Source organism: Heloderma suspectum, chromosome 5 (genome assembly GCF_057233095.1).
Source record: "Heloderma suspectum isolate Gila_16-S chromosome 5, 16-S_ref, whole genome shotgun sequence".
NCBI classification, from domain to species: Eukaryota; Metazoa; Chordata; class Lepidosauria; order Squamata; family Helodermatidae; genus Heloderma; species Heloderma suspectum.
The window spans coordinates 14,165,399-14,180,829 of NC_139462.1; the positions used below are offsets into that span (position 1 = coordinate 14,165,399).

At 44.9% G+C, this 15,431-nt stretch overlaps 1 protein-coding gene across 6 annotated transcripts in view; it reads right to left on the minus strand.

The window, feature by feature from the left end:
* Positions 1-6,507: 6,507 nt before the first annotated feature.
* The window catches only part of SUCLG1 (succinate-CoA ligase GDP/ADP-forming subunit alpha), a 28,004-nt gene continuing 19,080 nt past the window's right edge, over positions 6,508-15,431 (minus strand). For 3 of the 6 annotated variants that reach the window (XM_084855361.1, XM_084855363.1, XM_084855358.1), the window contains 2 exons: positions 9,327-9,515; positions 8,737-8,878 (listed from right to left, as the gene is read on the minus strand). In XM_084855361.1, coding sequence (XP_084711487.1) covers positions 8,834-8,878; positions 9,327-9,515 — 234 coding nt within the window. In that variant the 3' untranslated portion in view covers positions 8,737-8,833. Of the gene's footprint in view, positions 8,351-8,736; positions 8,879-9,326; positions 9,516-15,431 lie in introns of those variants that run through there. The other 3 variants (XM_084855364.1, XM_084855360.1, XM_084855362.1) reach the window with 2 other exon arrangements.

The window sequence follows — 15,431 nt, forward strand, 5'->3', positions numbered from 1 at the left end:
AGAGGAGGAGGAGGAAGACGACGACGATGATGACAAACCGATGCAGAAATTGTTCAGAAAATACTTAAGATGAGGAAAATGAAAAACTGAAATTGACAGATTTTTCCATTGCTAGAACTAAGTAGACCATTGGTTGGACCCAGCATCACTGCAGTTCTTACATTCTTCAACTCCTTCACAATTTCTCTTCCCTCACATAGCAACAGCAGCATCCAGGACAATTTATGACAGAGGGGCTGAGCCTGTCACTTGGAGAGGAGAGCATAAAGAGAATGACGTGTGAGTGGCAGAACCCTCCCCTTGGATGAGGGTTATTTAATGTGAAATGTACATTCAATCTTCTTTTTCCTACAGGGCCTGTATGCTCCATTCCAGCAGTTCACAGCATTCAAGCCCCAGCTGTGAAAAACAACTTCCAAATATACAACTTGGAAGATGGATACACTGTATAAATCTCAGTTCTTAGTTTCTCTGCGGTAATTTGGGGGGTGGGGGAGAGGTATCACCCCAAACTTCTTGGGGTAAGAACTTAACTGCAGCTCCACTGGATCAGATCAAAACATACATCTAAGTTCAGCATCCTGCACCCTCAAGTAACCAAACAGATGCTTAGGGCTTGAAGGTGATGGTCTCTTCCACCCTTGCTCTTGCTCCCCAGAACATTCTGTTCAGTTCTTTGTGTACTTTGAACATGGAGGTTCTGTATAGTTATCACAACTAATTCCTGTGGTTCATCCTATGGCAGTGACTTTTGTAAGTTAATGATACCATCTTTTGTCTCTCCGGAATCTACCACTAATCAATTTCCCCTGGGTGACCCCAACGTATCCCTCATAATACTAGAAAATCTCCTCTCTGGCTGCAATCCTAAACCAACTTCCCTAGAGATAAGTCTGATTGAACTCTGTGGGACTTTTCCAAGCAGACATCCATAGGATTGCATTATGCACCCAGTTTTTTTTTTCTTCCACAGCATGCATAATTTCTTAAAGAACTTATGCTTGATCATAGCTCAGTGGAAGAGCACATCCTTTGTGCTAAGGTCCTAGGTTCAATCCTTGGCATCTTCAGGTAGGGCTCGGAAACACTCCTGCCTGAAACCCTGGAGAGCCACTGTCAATCAGTACAGGCCAGGGGTAAAGTGTAGCCCTCCAGATGCTGTTGGGACTGCAGTTCCCATCAGCCCTAGCCAGCATGACCAATGGTGAGGGGTGATAGGAGTAGCAGTCCAACAACTTCTAGAAGACCACACACTCTCCAACCCTGGTGTAGACAAGACTAAGCTAAAAGGACTAATGGACGGATTCGGTATAAGGCAGCTTCCTATGTGTCTCCTTAGTCATCTCCCCATCCCAAACTAAAAAGCCCCAAACTCTTCAGCCTTTCCTCATAGGGAAGGTGCCCCAACAACCCAGTGTTCACTCTGGGTGCCTTACTGCCTTTTCCTAAACATTTTCCAGAGCTACAAAGAGCTTTGCAAGTGAATATGGATATTGTCTCATAAGCTACACCTCATCCAATAATGAGATTTTATATGAAACCTTTGACAGCAGAAGGGTTTAATTTAGCCTCCTCCCACATGGTGCCTGCCAGATGTGTTGGACTACAACTCTAATCATCCCTGACCACTTGCAGAGCAGGCCAGGCCTGATGGGAGTTGTGGTCCAACATATCTGGCAGGCACCAGGGGGAGGATCCAAGGGCATACCACCACTTTTGACATTGCGCCAGCAGAAACTAGCCCTTGTACAATGTCAAAAGAGGTTGCTAGCATGTTTCCCCAGAAACCCATCACACAAGCAAGCACTATTGATGCTGAGCAAACATTGGTTTCCGCTGGCACAACATCATTAGCACTGGCAGTAGCATACCATTGGATCCTTCTCCGGGTTGGAGAAGCCTGGCTGGATTTGTTGCCCGGCTTACAAAGGGCACCAGAAACAAGAGAACAGCGGAACATTGGAAATGGGTAACACTGTGTTGAGCATCAGCATGCTGAGTGGCTCCCACAGACCAGTACTTAGGTCTCCCTGGTACATGTCTTACTCTCTGACATTTGAAACAGGGATGACTGAATCTGGCCCAAGGTTTGTGCACTGGATCTGGTCCAAGACAACCTTTTCAAAATGTATTCAAGGTGGAGAGGGAGGGAGAGAACGTTGCACTACTCTTTGGTATTTTGCATGTAAGGTCCCAGCTATAACTGAGAGGTTCTTACAGCTGGATGACACCTGACCATTATTACGGAGACTGAGTGTGGCAACGCACATTCTGGCTACCGGGTCACTCTTCTCAAAGACCATCCAGTGTCATTTCAATGACTTGGCTCGTAAAATCTTAGAAGAAATTCCAACCTTCGTGTCACTCTAGGCTGAAGGCCCTCACGTTTTCCAATACACAACACTGGACCAAAAATGTTTATTTATATGCATGCATGCATGTATGTATATTTATATATACACAAATGGTTTCAGCAGAACCACTTAAGAGGCAGGAGCCAGACAGAAAGCAGCATGTGAGATTCTAGGAACATGATGAAAGTCATTGTAGAAGAATACATTTTCCTCTAATACTGTTATTACTCAGACATTAATTCAGACCTGACCAAGCAGCCTTTTCACATGAGCTGTTCTCATTTCCCTTTTTATCATGAAAAAAATAATGTTCAACTTTTTAACAACTTCCAAATGAATTGCAGCAACGCATCATTAGGATGGAACAAGTCTTTGTGCTGGCTTTTTTTTTTTTTTTACTGCTCAAGTTTTGAACAGCAAACTTAGGGTTTAAGAAAGTTATGAAGACATTTTGTTTTTCCTCTTTCCTGACAGATGAACATTTTTTAAAATTACATTGCAACAGCTGAAAACAGTAGATTTCTTCTTAGGAGGATGGTTTCCCCCCACCCCACTTATAAGCAAGATGTTGATTTTGCAACATCTGCCCATTCCAAATGCCTAACAGCTTGATTTCAATGGACTCAGACATGCCTAATTGCATGGGATCAAACTTTTCAACGACCTAATTGAAATGCCAGTTCGTGAGCAAGATGCTATCTCTTTCATCTGTACTTTAAAATTTTAGAAAATCCATTTGCAAGGAGCAGCTGCTCTTAAAAAACATAAAATTACTGTGAGTGTTTAAAGGTGTCAGGAGAGGGGACTTCATTGAGCATGTACTGTGTGCCACAGCAAAGCAGTTCAGATATTACTGCAAGGATAAGGGAAGGGGTGGAAGGAAAGACAATCTTTTTACTTGGGTTTTCAAGTGCATGAATGCAGAGCTCCTGGAGAAAACACATCACCATTGTTTTTATTATTAACCATAAACTACAGGCAATAAACTTCAGTCGGATGTGCGTCTGTATTAGTTGTTGCTGGACTGCACACAATCCTAAGGGGCAACATGTCATCCACTGGTAAAGTTTGCTGCATTTAAAGGAATGAATTATAGGGAGAGGGAAGCTAATATGACTATTTCCCAGGTCCTTTGCCTCCCTTGCAAAGGTATAGACCAGTCTTCTCCAGCCTGGTGCCCTGAAAAATATTTATTTTTTAGTAGAAGTAGTAGTAGTAGTTATTAACAACATTTCTATACTGCCCCATAGCTGAAGCTCTTTGGGTGGTTTACAAAAGTTAAAACATTAAAATACAGAGCTGTATAACTGTGGTGCTGGAGGAAAATTCTGAGAGTGCCTTGGACTGCAAGAAGATCAAACCAGTCCATACTCCAGGAAATCAAGCCAGACTGCTCACTTGAGGGAATGATCTTAAAGGCAAAACTGAAGTACTTTGGCCACATCATGAGAAGACAGGATACCCTGGAGAAGATGCTGATGCTAGGGAAAGTGGAAGGCAAAAGGAAGAGGGGCCGACCAGGGGCAAGATGGATGGAGGATATTCTGGAGGTGATGGACTCGACCTTGGGGGAGCTGGGGGTGGCGACGGCCAACAGGAGGCTCTGGCATGGGCTGGGCCATGAAGTCACCAAGAGTCGGAAGCGACTGACCGAATAAACATACAAAGTTTAAAAACCATTTACATAAAAGCATACAGACCATAGATACAAACATATCTAAAAGCAACTTTGAACTAAAAACATTGTTTTAAAAAAATCCAACAATAAAACAACACAGCCTAAAACACAGCTTAATAAAAGTCAGCAAAAGTCAGCAAAGAGTTCTAAAACGAGAAAGCCTGCCAGAATACTAGTCTTTAATGCCTGCTTAAAAACCTTCAACGAGGTCAGCAGGCGCATTTCAACCAGCAGGTCATTCCACAACTGAGGGGAGGCAAAGGAAAAGGTCCTCTTGCATGTCCCTGCCAATCTTGCATGAGGCAGCTGCAGCAGAGCCCTCAGAGGACCTTAGGTGGCAGACTGGGACATAGGGGAGAAGGCGCTCCCTAAGGTACCTTGGACCTAGACCATGGCAGGCTTTAAAGGTAAGAACCAGCACTTTGTATTTTGCTTGGAACCAAATTGGCAGCCCTTGTAAAGATTTTAAAACCGGTGAAATATGGTCTCCACAGGGTGTCCCAGAGACCAACCTGGCTGCCATATTTTGTACCAGTTGGAGTTTCCAAATTCAATATACAGGCAGACCCAAGTACAGTGCATTACAGAAATCAAGCCTAGAGGCTTGAAAATGTTTTGGCCTTCAACTCCCACCACTCCCAGCCAGCATGACCAATATCAGGAATGCTGGGAGTTGTGGTCCAGAACGTTTGGAAGGCACCAGGTTTGGGGGAAGGCTGACATAGACAGTTGGGCCTAGCAGCACTCTTATTTAATGTGGGGGTGACTGTCCAGATGTTGTTGGGACTGCAACTCCAAGCATCCCTCACCATTGGCTACGCCGGCTAGGGCTGATGGGAGTTGTTGTTGGACTGTATCTGGAGGGCCACACGTTTCCCACCTCTGATTCAATAGGTATAGAACCATCTCGTGTTTAGAGAGGCCCAGATCCAATCTCCAGTCAAAACAGTCTCAGGTAGCAAAGCTGAAGTGGGAAACTTCTACCTGAGACAGAAGAGAGCCTATACTGCTCAGAGTAGACAGCACTGTGGTGGATCCAAAGAAGTTCTCCTTGCTTTATACTGCCCACTCCCTGACTAGCAACAGAGAATAGGAAGGTTAGGCTTGAACTGGCCTTCCATGATAGGCCAGCCAGCTGTGTTGCCCAAAGTGTCGTGCCAATAAGGCCCAGGTTTGAATGCCACACTGGTTGGTGTCAGTAGATGGGGGAATGTGGGTTCTCCACCCTTTGGGGAAGAGCCATAGCTTAGCAGTAACACGTATTTGTACACAAGCAGGCCCAGCCCTACCATTAGGCAGTGAGGCAGTTGCGTCAGGCAACAAATGGTGGGAGGTGGCGTCAAGGCGTTGGGAGAGCTTCCAAGCGGCCTGTCATGTGCCCCCTAAACTAGCCTGCAGGCTTCAGGAGTGGTGGATGCTGTCCTGTCACAATGTTGAAGGAAGATTCAACTGCCAGCCAAAGTCAGCTTCTGAGCATGGAATGGGAAGGGGCACCATCTTGTTCTTTGCCTCAGGCAGCAAAATGCCTTGGACAGGCCCTATATGCGAGAGGTTCCCAGTTCGACCTCTGGCATCATCAGTAAGGGTTCAGAGAGATTCCTGAATGAAACTCCGGACAGCTATTGCTAGTCGGTGAGCTAGACGAGCCAAGTCTGACTTGCTATAATGCAACTTGTCACTGGTGGTTGCCACAGTCACAAGGACAAATGGATCTGCATCACACCACTGGGCTTTTCTTTTGTCACAAATAGTTATCAGTTCCTCAGTTATTACAAAAGCTACTAAGTAAACTCCAGTTAGGACACCACACCTAATAGGTCTTTGGTTTAATAAAAAAAAGGAATAGTCATGTTTGTAAAGAAAAGGTTTACAAGGTGATATCAGTCTCTGCAGTCACAAGGACCATGATCCAACCTGAAGGGGTCCTACGGGAGCCCCACTGAAAGATGAGCAGCACAAACCCACTACCATGATCTTGTGTGGTTCCCACTTGCACTGCTCCCATTCATTTCAATGGAATTTGCACAAGTGACCTTCCTGCTGGTTTTTGCCCACATACTTTCAAGCCTACCTTCACAGCCTTAAGATCTAGCAACTCATTTTTTCTCTCTCCCAAAAATAACAGCAGAGATGTTCAGGCTGCTGCGTTGTAGAATACCAAATTCTACACTCGCAAGGTGAAATCAGGGGGCATGCATAGCATCTGAGTTTGCGCAGAATGCGATTCACTACTGAAATGCCAGAGCCCAAGGGCGGACGGTGCTGCTTCAACACCTTTTTTGTCCACTAAAGCAAAAATTAGAGTAAGCTGGGAGAGCTTTGGAACTGGTCTCAACTGGCATAGGGGAAAAACTGTCTTGAGACTATGAAAAGCATGTATGCAGGTTGTTCCCCCCCACCCCCCTTTCCCAAAATTCAGCCTTTACAAATCAGTTTTCTGTTTAAAGTAACGTCATGCTACATAAGCAGCCAGGTCCGTTTTGCCTTAGTTGATTTTATTCCTGTTCATAATGAAACCGAAGTGAAAACTTCATCAAATTTTCTTATAGCTCGCAACGTGCATTTATGACCATCACGTTTTATCTATGCCCAGAAGTAACAAAAGTAGTCAGTGGAGGATCACTGGTAATTATTTGCAGAAAATATGTCCCCAGTAGATGTTCTCTCTAAGCTGCAGCAACTCGTTCGCAGTTCAAACCACATAAAAATCTGAGCATCACATAAGTAAGAACAAGAGAAATAGTCAAACAGCATTTTACAAAGAGATAAGAAATATATACCTTCCCAGGAAACTATGGTGTGGATCCAAAGAGATACCTATAGACATGCCTGGTGACATTCTTGCCCTTTGAAAATCTGAGTGGCCTCCCCACCCACCATGGTATATTACAAACTGCTGGGTGAAGGGGACAAGAAACACGAGAATTAAAAAAAAAAAATCTTATAGCCATGGAACTAGTTGCATCGCTCTTTGGATGCTGGCTGATATAAACTTTCACGGTGAGTAAAAAACATTTGCAAGATCAAAATAAGACATTTTAAAAAGGGGCAGAGGGGGCGTTGTTCTGCTCCAATGTTTCCAAACTGAGTTCCATGTTGTTAAAGGATCTGATCTGCTGCACAGCAAATGGCATAAGCAATTCTCAACAGGAGAGCATAGCATAAGGACAAAAGCAAATTGGAAGCCAGATCTCAAAAAAAGTTGCTATGGAAATGGTTTATTCAGAAGCAGGATATATGTAGGAAGAGGCATTGTATGTGTGGAACAGCCCAGGGAACATGACATCTGAGAGGATATAGTGTCAACAGCTGCCTCTGAAGGTCTAATTAAGCCTCAAAACTCATCCGGAATCTGCTTTACATGGTAATCGGTTTCATAAAAATTAAGGACATACCTTCATCCAATGGAAAATGGCTTAATGTCAAAAGTGGAAAGGAGGGAAAATATGCGATACCCTCTCAGACACTAAAAGAATTCCGTTTTAAAACGTCTGAGAGGGACAATACCCTCCCCCACCAAAACACACATGCACACACAGCCCATGTTGATAGCTTGATTTTTATTTTTATTTTCATCTGTTGAAATTTAACAGGCACCACACCTCCTACCTGTACAATGTGGATAGGACTTGAGATATGACATCAGAGCACAGTAAGAGGGTACAGCTGGGCCATGAAATGTGACCTTAGGCACTGCTACGCCCAAGAGGGTCCTCAACCCTCATCTCATTGCTGGCGAGTAATTTATGGTTTCAAGGAGGTTGCACACCTAAAAGTTCTCACATGAAGCAACTTGTGGCTGTCACCAACACCAGACCTAAATTCTATATGGCTCAGCAAATACCTGATGCACTGGACCAACAGGATATAGCCTGTAGATGGCACCAACTTCCACATCACGTACAATCACCCATTAAAAATAAAGCTTAAAAACCCAAAGCAGAGGAAGAATAACAGTTTTACTTTAAAGTATATGCATTCTTAAAGCTTCCAGGTAGTTGAAGTAATAACCTTTAATAGTCTGTATTAGAATGATTTGAGAAAAATAAGAATGTAGGAAGGTTCAGAGTTTCAAATAATCAAGTTTAGTGGTAAGTTTATTTGTTTGTTATGACGTCTGAACAAATCATGTCTGAACAAAGGAGCCACTGAAATAAAACCGTGTGGCTTTAAATCTGGATTCATAAGACTGATGTTAGCTGTATTCAGGCAAATAAAAATCAGTGGGTGAAAAATACAGAGCATGGAGGGAGGCGAGGGGCTGTGCTGATATTTCCGACGGATTCTCCTCTCACAGCATTTTCCTCTTCTCAAACTCCTTGAGGAATAATAAAAAGGAGAAAAAGTTTGATTATAGCCATGGCATGCATCTGCCAATCACTTCACCCTCTCCACTTCTGTAATCTTTTCCTTGTCCTGGGTCCTCTTTGCCTGCCCCGCCTTTCTTGATGGCGCTGGCTGATTGGCTCTCAGAGTAATGGTGGGACTTCGTTTGGAAAGAGAGACGGTGGTAAAATGCTCTGATGTCACAGAGGTGTCAGATGGCTTGACTGCAGGGGTTCCAATCGACAACTTTAAACCCTTGAGCAAATCCCAAGGGCCTTCAGACACTTTTGGCAAACTCAATCCCTCCATCTAAGACCCACCTAAGGAGGGAACGCTTGTTCTCTTTTAACCTGCACCACAAGGGACTAAGAGTGTGGAAAGGAAGAGGACAATTGAAACAAGAGTTAAGTCACAGCAGCCTTCCCCAATCTGCTGCCCTCCAGATGTGTTGGGACTACAATACCCACCATGTCCTTCAGCTGGCCGGGGGATGATGTAGTCCAACAGGTCTGGAGAGCACCTGGTTGGGGAAGATTGAGTTACAGGATGTGGAGCTAAAAAAGAAACCAAAAACCCAACAAGTTTCTGAATTGCTCTTGGAAGAAAAGCATGAACAAACTCCGATGAAAGTTATTTATCTTTGCCCTCAGCATCTATGGGCTATCCCATTTTGTCTTCAACAACAACCTTGCAAGGCGGATTGGGCTGAGAGCAACTTGAACAAAACCAGCCAAGATGTTTCACGGCTAAGTGGCAATTTGAACCTGGGGGTCTCACTGGCCCAAGCCCTACAAATGTGACACTTACATCATTTCTGTTGCATTGAAACACTTGTTCATAGGAATAAAGCAGCACTTCCTTTACAGGAACCAAAGTTTTGGTTCTACCCTGACAAACTCCGCATTACTCAACTTACTTTCCGACAAGCAGTGCCATTTCCATGAACTTCTAAGAGCTGCTTAACTAACCTTGTACATAGTAGAGCCCAGCTGAGCAGGAGACATACTGACAGTAACACCAGCATTCTGAAGAGCAGTGATTTTCTCTTTCGCTCCACCTTTTCCACCAGCGATGATAGCCCCTGCGTGGCCCATCCTTCTGCCTGGTGGAGCAGTGACTCCAGCTATAAATGAGACAACCGGCTTGGAGTCCGGACCCTGTGATGAAAAATGACATATTTCATGAAGGCAGGGGCGGGGGAGGAGAGAGTGATGGCAGAAATGCAACTACCCCGGTGGGTGCAGTTCATGGCACTGCCAGACAAGGAGGTAGACATCTGCACATAAGGAAGCCGACAGAGAGGCTGAGGATTCTAGCCAGGCAAACGGATGCAGAAGCGTGAGGCAGAAATCCTGCACAGAGCATGTGCAGATCATGAAACCTAAGGAAATACTTAAACAGTTTTGATTACAGAAGCCAGCTCCCACAGGAGACATCCCAAGAAAAAGTCTTATGTATTATTATTTTTTAAAATCTGGTTAGAATTTCAGCCTTGGTGCTTTTTGCTGATTGTTGTATAAGCTACAGTGAAAAAATAAAGGCAGGTAGACAGTTAGCCCCCGTCATGGATCACTGCCTTGTTGTGGCGAAGGGGCTTGCGTAACTCAGTGAAGCCATAAGCTATGCTGTGCAGGGCCACCCAAGACGGACAGGTCATGGCAGAGAGTTCTGACAAAATGTGGTCCACTGGAGAAGGAAATGGCAACCCACTCCAGTATTCTTGCCAAGAAAACCCCATGGAACGTATCACAAGGCTAAAAGAGATGACGCCGGAAGATGAGCCCCTCAGGTCGGAAGGTGTCCAATATGCTACTGGGGAAGAGCAGAGGGTATTTCCAAGTAGCGCCAGAAAGAGTGAAGCGGCTGGGCCAAACCCAAAAGGACACTCAGCTGTGGATGTGTCTGGCGGTGAAAAGAAAATCCGATGCTGTAAAGAACAATATTGTTTAGGAACCTGGAATGTCAGATCAATGAATCAAGGTAAGCTGGAGGTGGTCAAACATGAGATGGCAAGATTGAACATCGACATTTTGGGAATCAGCGAACTAAAATGGACAGGCATGGGCGAATTTAATTCAGGTGACCATCATATCTACTATTGTGGGCAAGAATCCCTTAGAAGAAATGGAGTAGCACTCATAGTCAACAAAAGGGTGGGGAAAGCAGTACTGGGGTACAATCTTAAAAATGATAGAATGATCTCAGTATGAATCCAAGGCAAACCATTCAACATCACAGTAATTCAAGTCTATGCCCCAACCACTGAGGCCGAAGAAGCTGAGGTTGATCGGTTCTATGAAGACCTACAACACCTTCTAGAACTAACACCAAAAAAAGATGTCCTCTTCATCATAGGGGATTGGAATGCTAAAGTAGGAAGTCAAGAAATCACCAGGATAACAGGCAGGCATGGCCTTGGTGTACAAAATGAAGCAGGACAAAAGCTAATAGAGTTTTGCCAAGAGAACAGGCTGATCATAGCAAACACTCTTTTCCAACAGCACAAGAGGCGACTCTACACATGGACGTCACCAGATGGTCAATATCGAAATCAGATTGATTATGTCCTTTGCAGCCAAAGATGGAGAAGCTCCATACAGTCAGTAAAAACAAGACCTGGAGCTGACTGTGGCTCAGATCATGAGCTGCTTCTTGCAAAATTTCGGCTTAAATTGAAGAACGTAGGGAAAACCACTAAACCTTTCAGGTATGACCTAAATCATATCCCTTATGAATATACAGTGGAGGTGAGGAATAGATTTAAGGTAGACCTGATAGACAGAGTGCCTGAGGTACTATGGACGGAGGTCCGTAACATTGTTCAGGAGGCAGCAACGAAATCCATCCCAAAGAAAAAGAAATGCAAGAAAGCCAAGTGGCTGTCTGATGAGGCTTTACAAGTAGCTGAGGAAAGAAGGGAAGCGAAAAGCAAAGGAGAAAGGGGAAGATATATCCAACTGAATGCAGAGTTTCAGAGAATAGCAAGGAGAGACAAGAAGGCCTTCTTAAATGAACAATGCAAAGAAATCGAGGAAAACAACAGAATGGGAAAGACTAGAGATCTCTTCAAGAAAATTGGAGATCTCAAGGGAACGTTTTGTACAAAGACGGGCATGATAAAGGACAAAGAAGGCAGGGACCTAACAGAAGCAGATGAGATTAAGAAGAGGTGGCAAGAATACACAGAAGAACTATACAGGAAAGATCTGAATGTCCCTGATAGCCATGATAGTGCGGTCACTGAACTTGAGCCAGACATCCTAGAGAGTGAAGTCAAGTGGGCCTTAGGAAGCATTAGTAACAACAAAGCTAGCGGAGATGACAGTATTCCAGTCGAGCTATTTAAAATCCTAAAAGATGATGCTGTTAAAGTGCTGCATTCAATATGCCAACAAATCTGGAACACTCAACAGTGGCCACAAGACTGGAAAAGGTCAGTTTACATTCCAATTCCAAAGAAGGGCAATGCCAAAGAGTGTTCAAACTACCGCACAATTGCGCTCATTTCACATGCCAGCAAGGTGATGCTCAAAATCCTACAAGCTAGGCTTCAGCAGTATGCGAACCGAGAACTACCGGAAGTACAAGCTGGGTTTAGAAGAGGCAGAGGAACTAGAGATCAAATCGCCAACATTCGCTGCATCATGGAGAAAGCAAGAGAATTCCAGAAAAACGTCTATTTCTGCTTCATTGACTACGCTAAAGCCTTCGATTGTGTGGATCACAACAAACTGTGGCAAATTCTTAAAGTGATGGGAGTACCAGACCACCTTACCTGTCTCCTGAGAAACCTGTACGAGGGTCAAGAAGCAACAGTAAGAACCAGACATGGAACAACCGATTGGTTCAAAATTGGGAAAGGAGTACAACAAGGCTGCATGTTGTCACCCTGCTTATTTAACTTATATGCAGAGTACATCATGGGAAATGCCGGGTTGGATGAATCAGAGGTCGGAATTAAGATTGCCGGGAGAATTATCAACAACCTCCAATATGCAGACGATACCACCCTAATGGCAGAAAGCGAAGAGGATCTCAAGAGCCTCTTGTTGAGGGTGAAAGAGGAGAGTGCAAAAGCTGGTTTGAAACTCAACATTAAAAAAACGAAGATCATGGCATCTGGCCCTATCACTTCCTGGCATATAGAAGGGGAAGAAATGGAAGCAGTGACAGATTTTACTTTCTTGGGCTCCAAGATCACCGCAGATGGTGACTGTAGCCATGAAATTAAAAGACGCTTGCTCCTTGGGAGGAAAGCTATGGCCAACCTAGACAGCATAGTAAGAAGCAGAGACATCACCTTGCCGACAAAGGTCCGTCTAATCAAAGCTATGGTTTTCCCAGTAGTAATGTATGGCTGTGAGAGCTGGACTATAAGGAAGGCTGAGCGCCGAAGAATTGATGCTTTCGAACTGTGGTGCTGGAGAAGACTCTTACGAGTCCCCTGGACTGCAAGGAGGTCAAATCAGTCAATCCTAAAGGAAATCAACCCTGACTGCTCATTGGAAGGACAGATAATGAAGCTGAAGCTCCAATATTTTGGCCACCTAATGCGAAGAGAAAACTCCCTGGAAAAGACCCTGATGCTGGGAAAGACTGAAGGCAAAAGGAGAAGGGGACGGCAGAGGATGAGATGGCTAGATAGCATCACGGATGCAATGAATATGAACTTGAGCACGCTCCGGGAGAGAGCACAGGACAGGAAGGCCTGGCGTGCTATGGTCCATGGGGTCACGAAGAGTCGGACACGACTGAACGACTGAACAACAACAACAACAGACAGTTAGCAGCTGTCCCACAAATGCTTTTGAATGGAGAATGGTGAGGGGTATACAGCAGGAAAGTCAGCAAATGCTAACACAAGAAATCCCAGTGAACCAAGAGCCACAGGAAGGCTGCACCCCCTGCCTCCTAGGAGGAACATCAGGGCAAGTGGGGGACCAACCTGGCCTACACATTAGCCAGAGAGGGAGCAGCTGCAGGGAGCTTGCTTTACTCCAGTCTGCCAGAAGGAACATCTATAAGAACTCTGAAACTAAGAGCTGGTGCCTGAGTTTTGTTTTTTTCCCTCCTCCCTCCCAATACCTTCTCCTTTTGTGTTGTGTCTTTTAGACTGTCAGCCTGAGAGCAGAGACTGTCATTATTAATCTTTGTAAGCCACTCTGGGAGAATTTTTTGGCTGAAGATCAGGGTAAAAATACTGTAAATAATAAATAAATCAAAGGGCAGTTCTGGCAATGTTTTGCAGCCACAGAGAACTTCCTAGGGCTGGCCCAAACATTCAAAATGTTCTCCGCATAATGTGCCCAAAAGTTCCTAGAAGAAGTAATGTGCAACTCTGGCAACCCTATCGACTGAGCCGCAGCTTCCAGGCAGCACACTACACAAATAGCACTGTGCTTTTCCGCCATGGCATGGATATCGCTTATGGGCGGCTGCTCCCATAAATATCTGAGTGAGATATCACCCCTTCTTCATTAACAGGTGTTCCTAGGGACAACTGGGTTGTGTCATGTGACAAGGATTCAGAATGTCTTAAACTAGCTGCTAGAGTAATTCATGTGGCACTTCACGGCAGGGGTGTTGAACCTCATTCAGCCAGAGGAACACATTTAATTTCAGAGCTCTCAGGGGCTGCATTCCAGCGTTGGGCAGGGCCAAAGGCAAAAGGGGGCAGGGCAAAATATCAAAATTACCAGCATGTTTTAGCTTAAACTCTTACTGCCAGTAAATAAGCCTTAGGAGAGCAATTTCAACTTTTTAGAATGGGGAGAAACACACACACAAAAGCCACGAGACCACCAAACAATCTGGGGTTGGGAGAAAGAGACTGGGGCCAGGGTAAGGGGATGTGGCTATCTGGGACCCCAGACTGGGGTTCCAGGCCAGTCAGTTCTGGCCCACAGGCCTGAGGTTCAACACTCCTGCCATATGAATAAGTAACCCACACACCTGACCTCACAGTCCTGTGAACCATATCGAAGTTGCTGGTTCAAAGGGCCACCCATGAGCAAGTTTCACTCACTCATCAGCCATTTGCCTGATGAGCAAGTTTCACTCGCTCATCAGCCATTTGCCTGCATGGACAGTTATGGAGATTGCAACACGTGGTACAGGATGTTACACTTCAAATGGACCCACAGCCTTGTTTTCGCGCTAGATTGAAATGGGTGGGCATTTTCTGTTGAGAAAGAGAGAAACCATCCTTTCCGCAAACCACACCACAATGACAAATTTAGTCAGGAAGTCTACGCAGCTGGAGCCGATACAGTTATTTATGCCATGTGAGATGGGAACCGCAGGGGACCAGCAAATACTTGGCTGCATGTTATCAACCAAGCAATGCTTTAATACTTTAGCTCAGGGGCAAGGAGACTATAGGTCAGGATCTACTGGTAGATCTCAGGGAGATTTACAGTAGATAGGCAATTGTTTAATAGCAACAACAACAATACTCCTCCACCTCCAACACACACAACAAAAATACTCCCTTCCCCCCACCCACCCCTAAACTCAGGTGCTGAACTGAAGAACGCTTGAAGACAGAGGGGGAAACCAGGAGTGATTTTTTGTGTAAAAGGAATGTTGCAGACAAAACATTCCTGGCCTGAGCATGTGCTGAGAGGCACCCTGTTCCTTAATTCAGTGGTGGGAAACATGTGGCCCTCCAGATGTTGCCACTGCAACTTCCATCAGCCTTTGCCAGCATAACCAATGGTGAGGGAACATGAGTGTTGCAGTCCAACAACATCTGGAGGGCCACAAGTCCTGCATCCCTGCCTTAATTCTGTGTATTTCTTCCCCACCCCCTTTGTGCACCTGGCTCCAGTCGCTGGACCTTGGAGTTCTAGAAAAAAAGAACAAACTAGATCCTGCAAGCCTGAAGCGTGTCTCTCAGTGCTTTAACTGACAGCTTTGATAAGGTTATTGATGGACCTATTGGTTACACACCACTTTGTGAGTAACAGAGAAAGACTCAGTCCTTATGCTTTGGCAAAAAGGCTGTGCAAGCGGAAGTACTGTTTGGATTTGGTGAGAATATTCACACATAGGAAAAAATGCTCTTCTAGAAT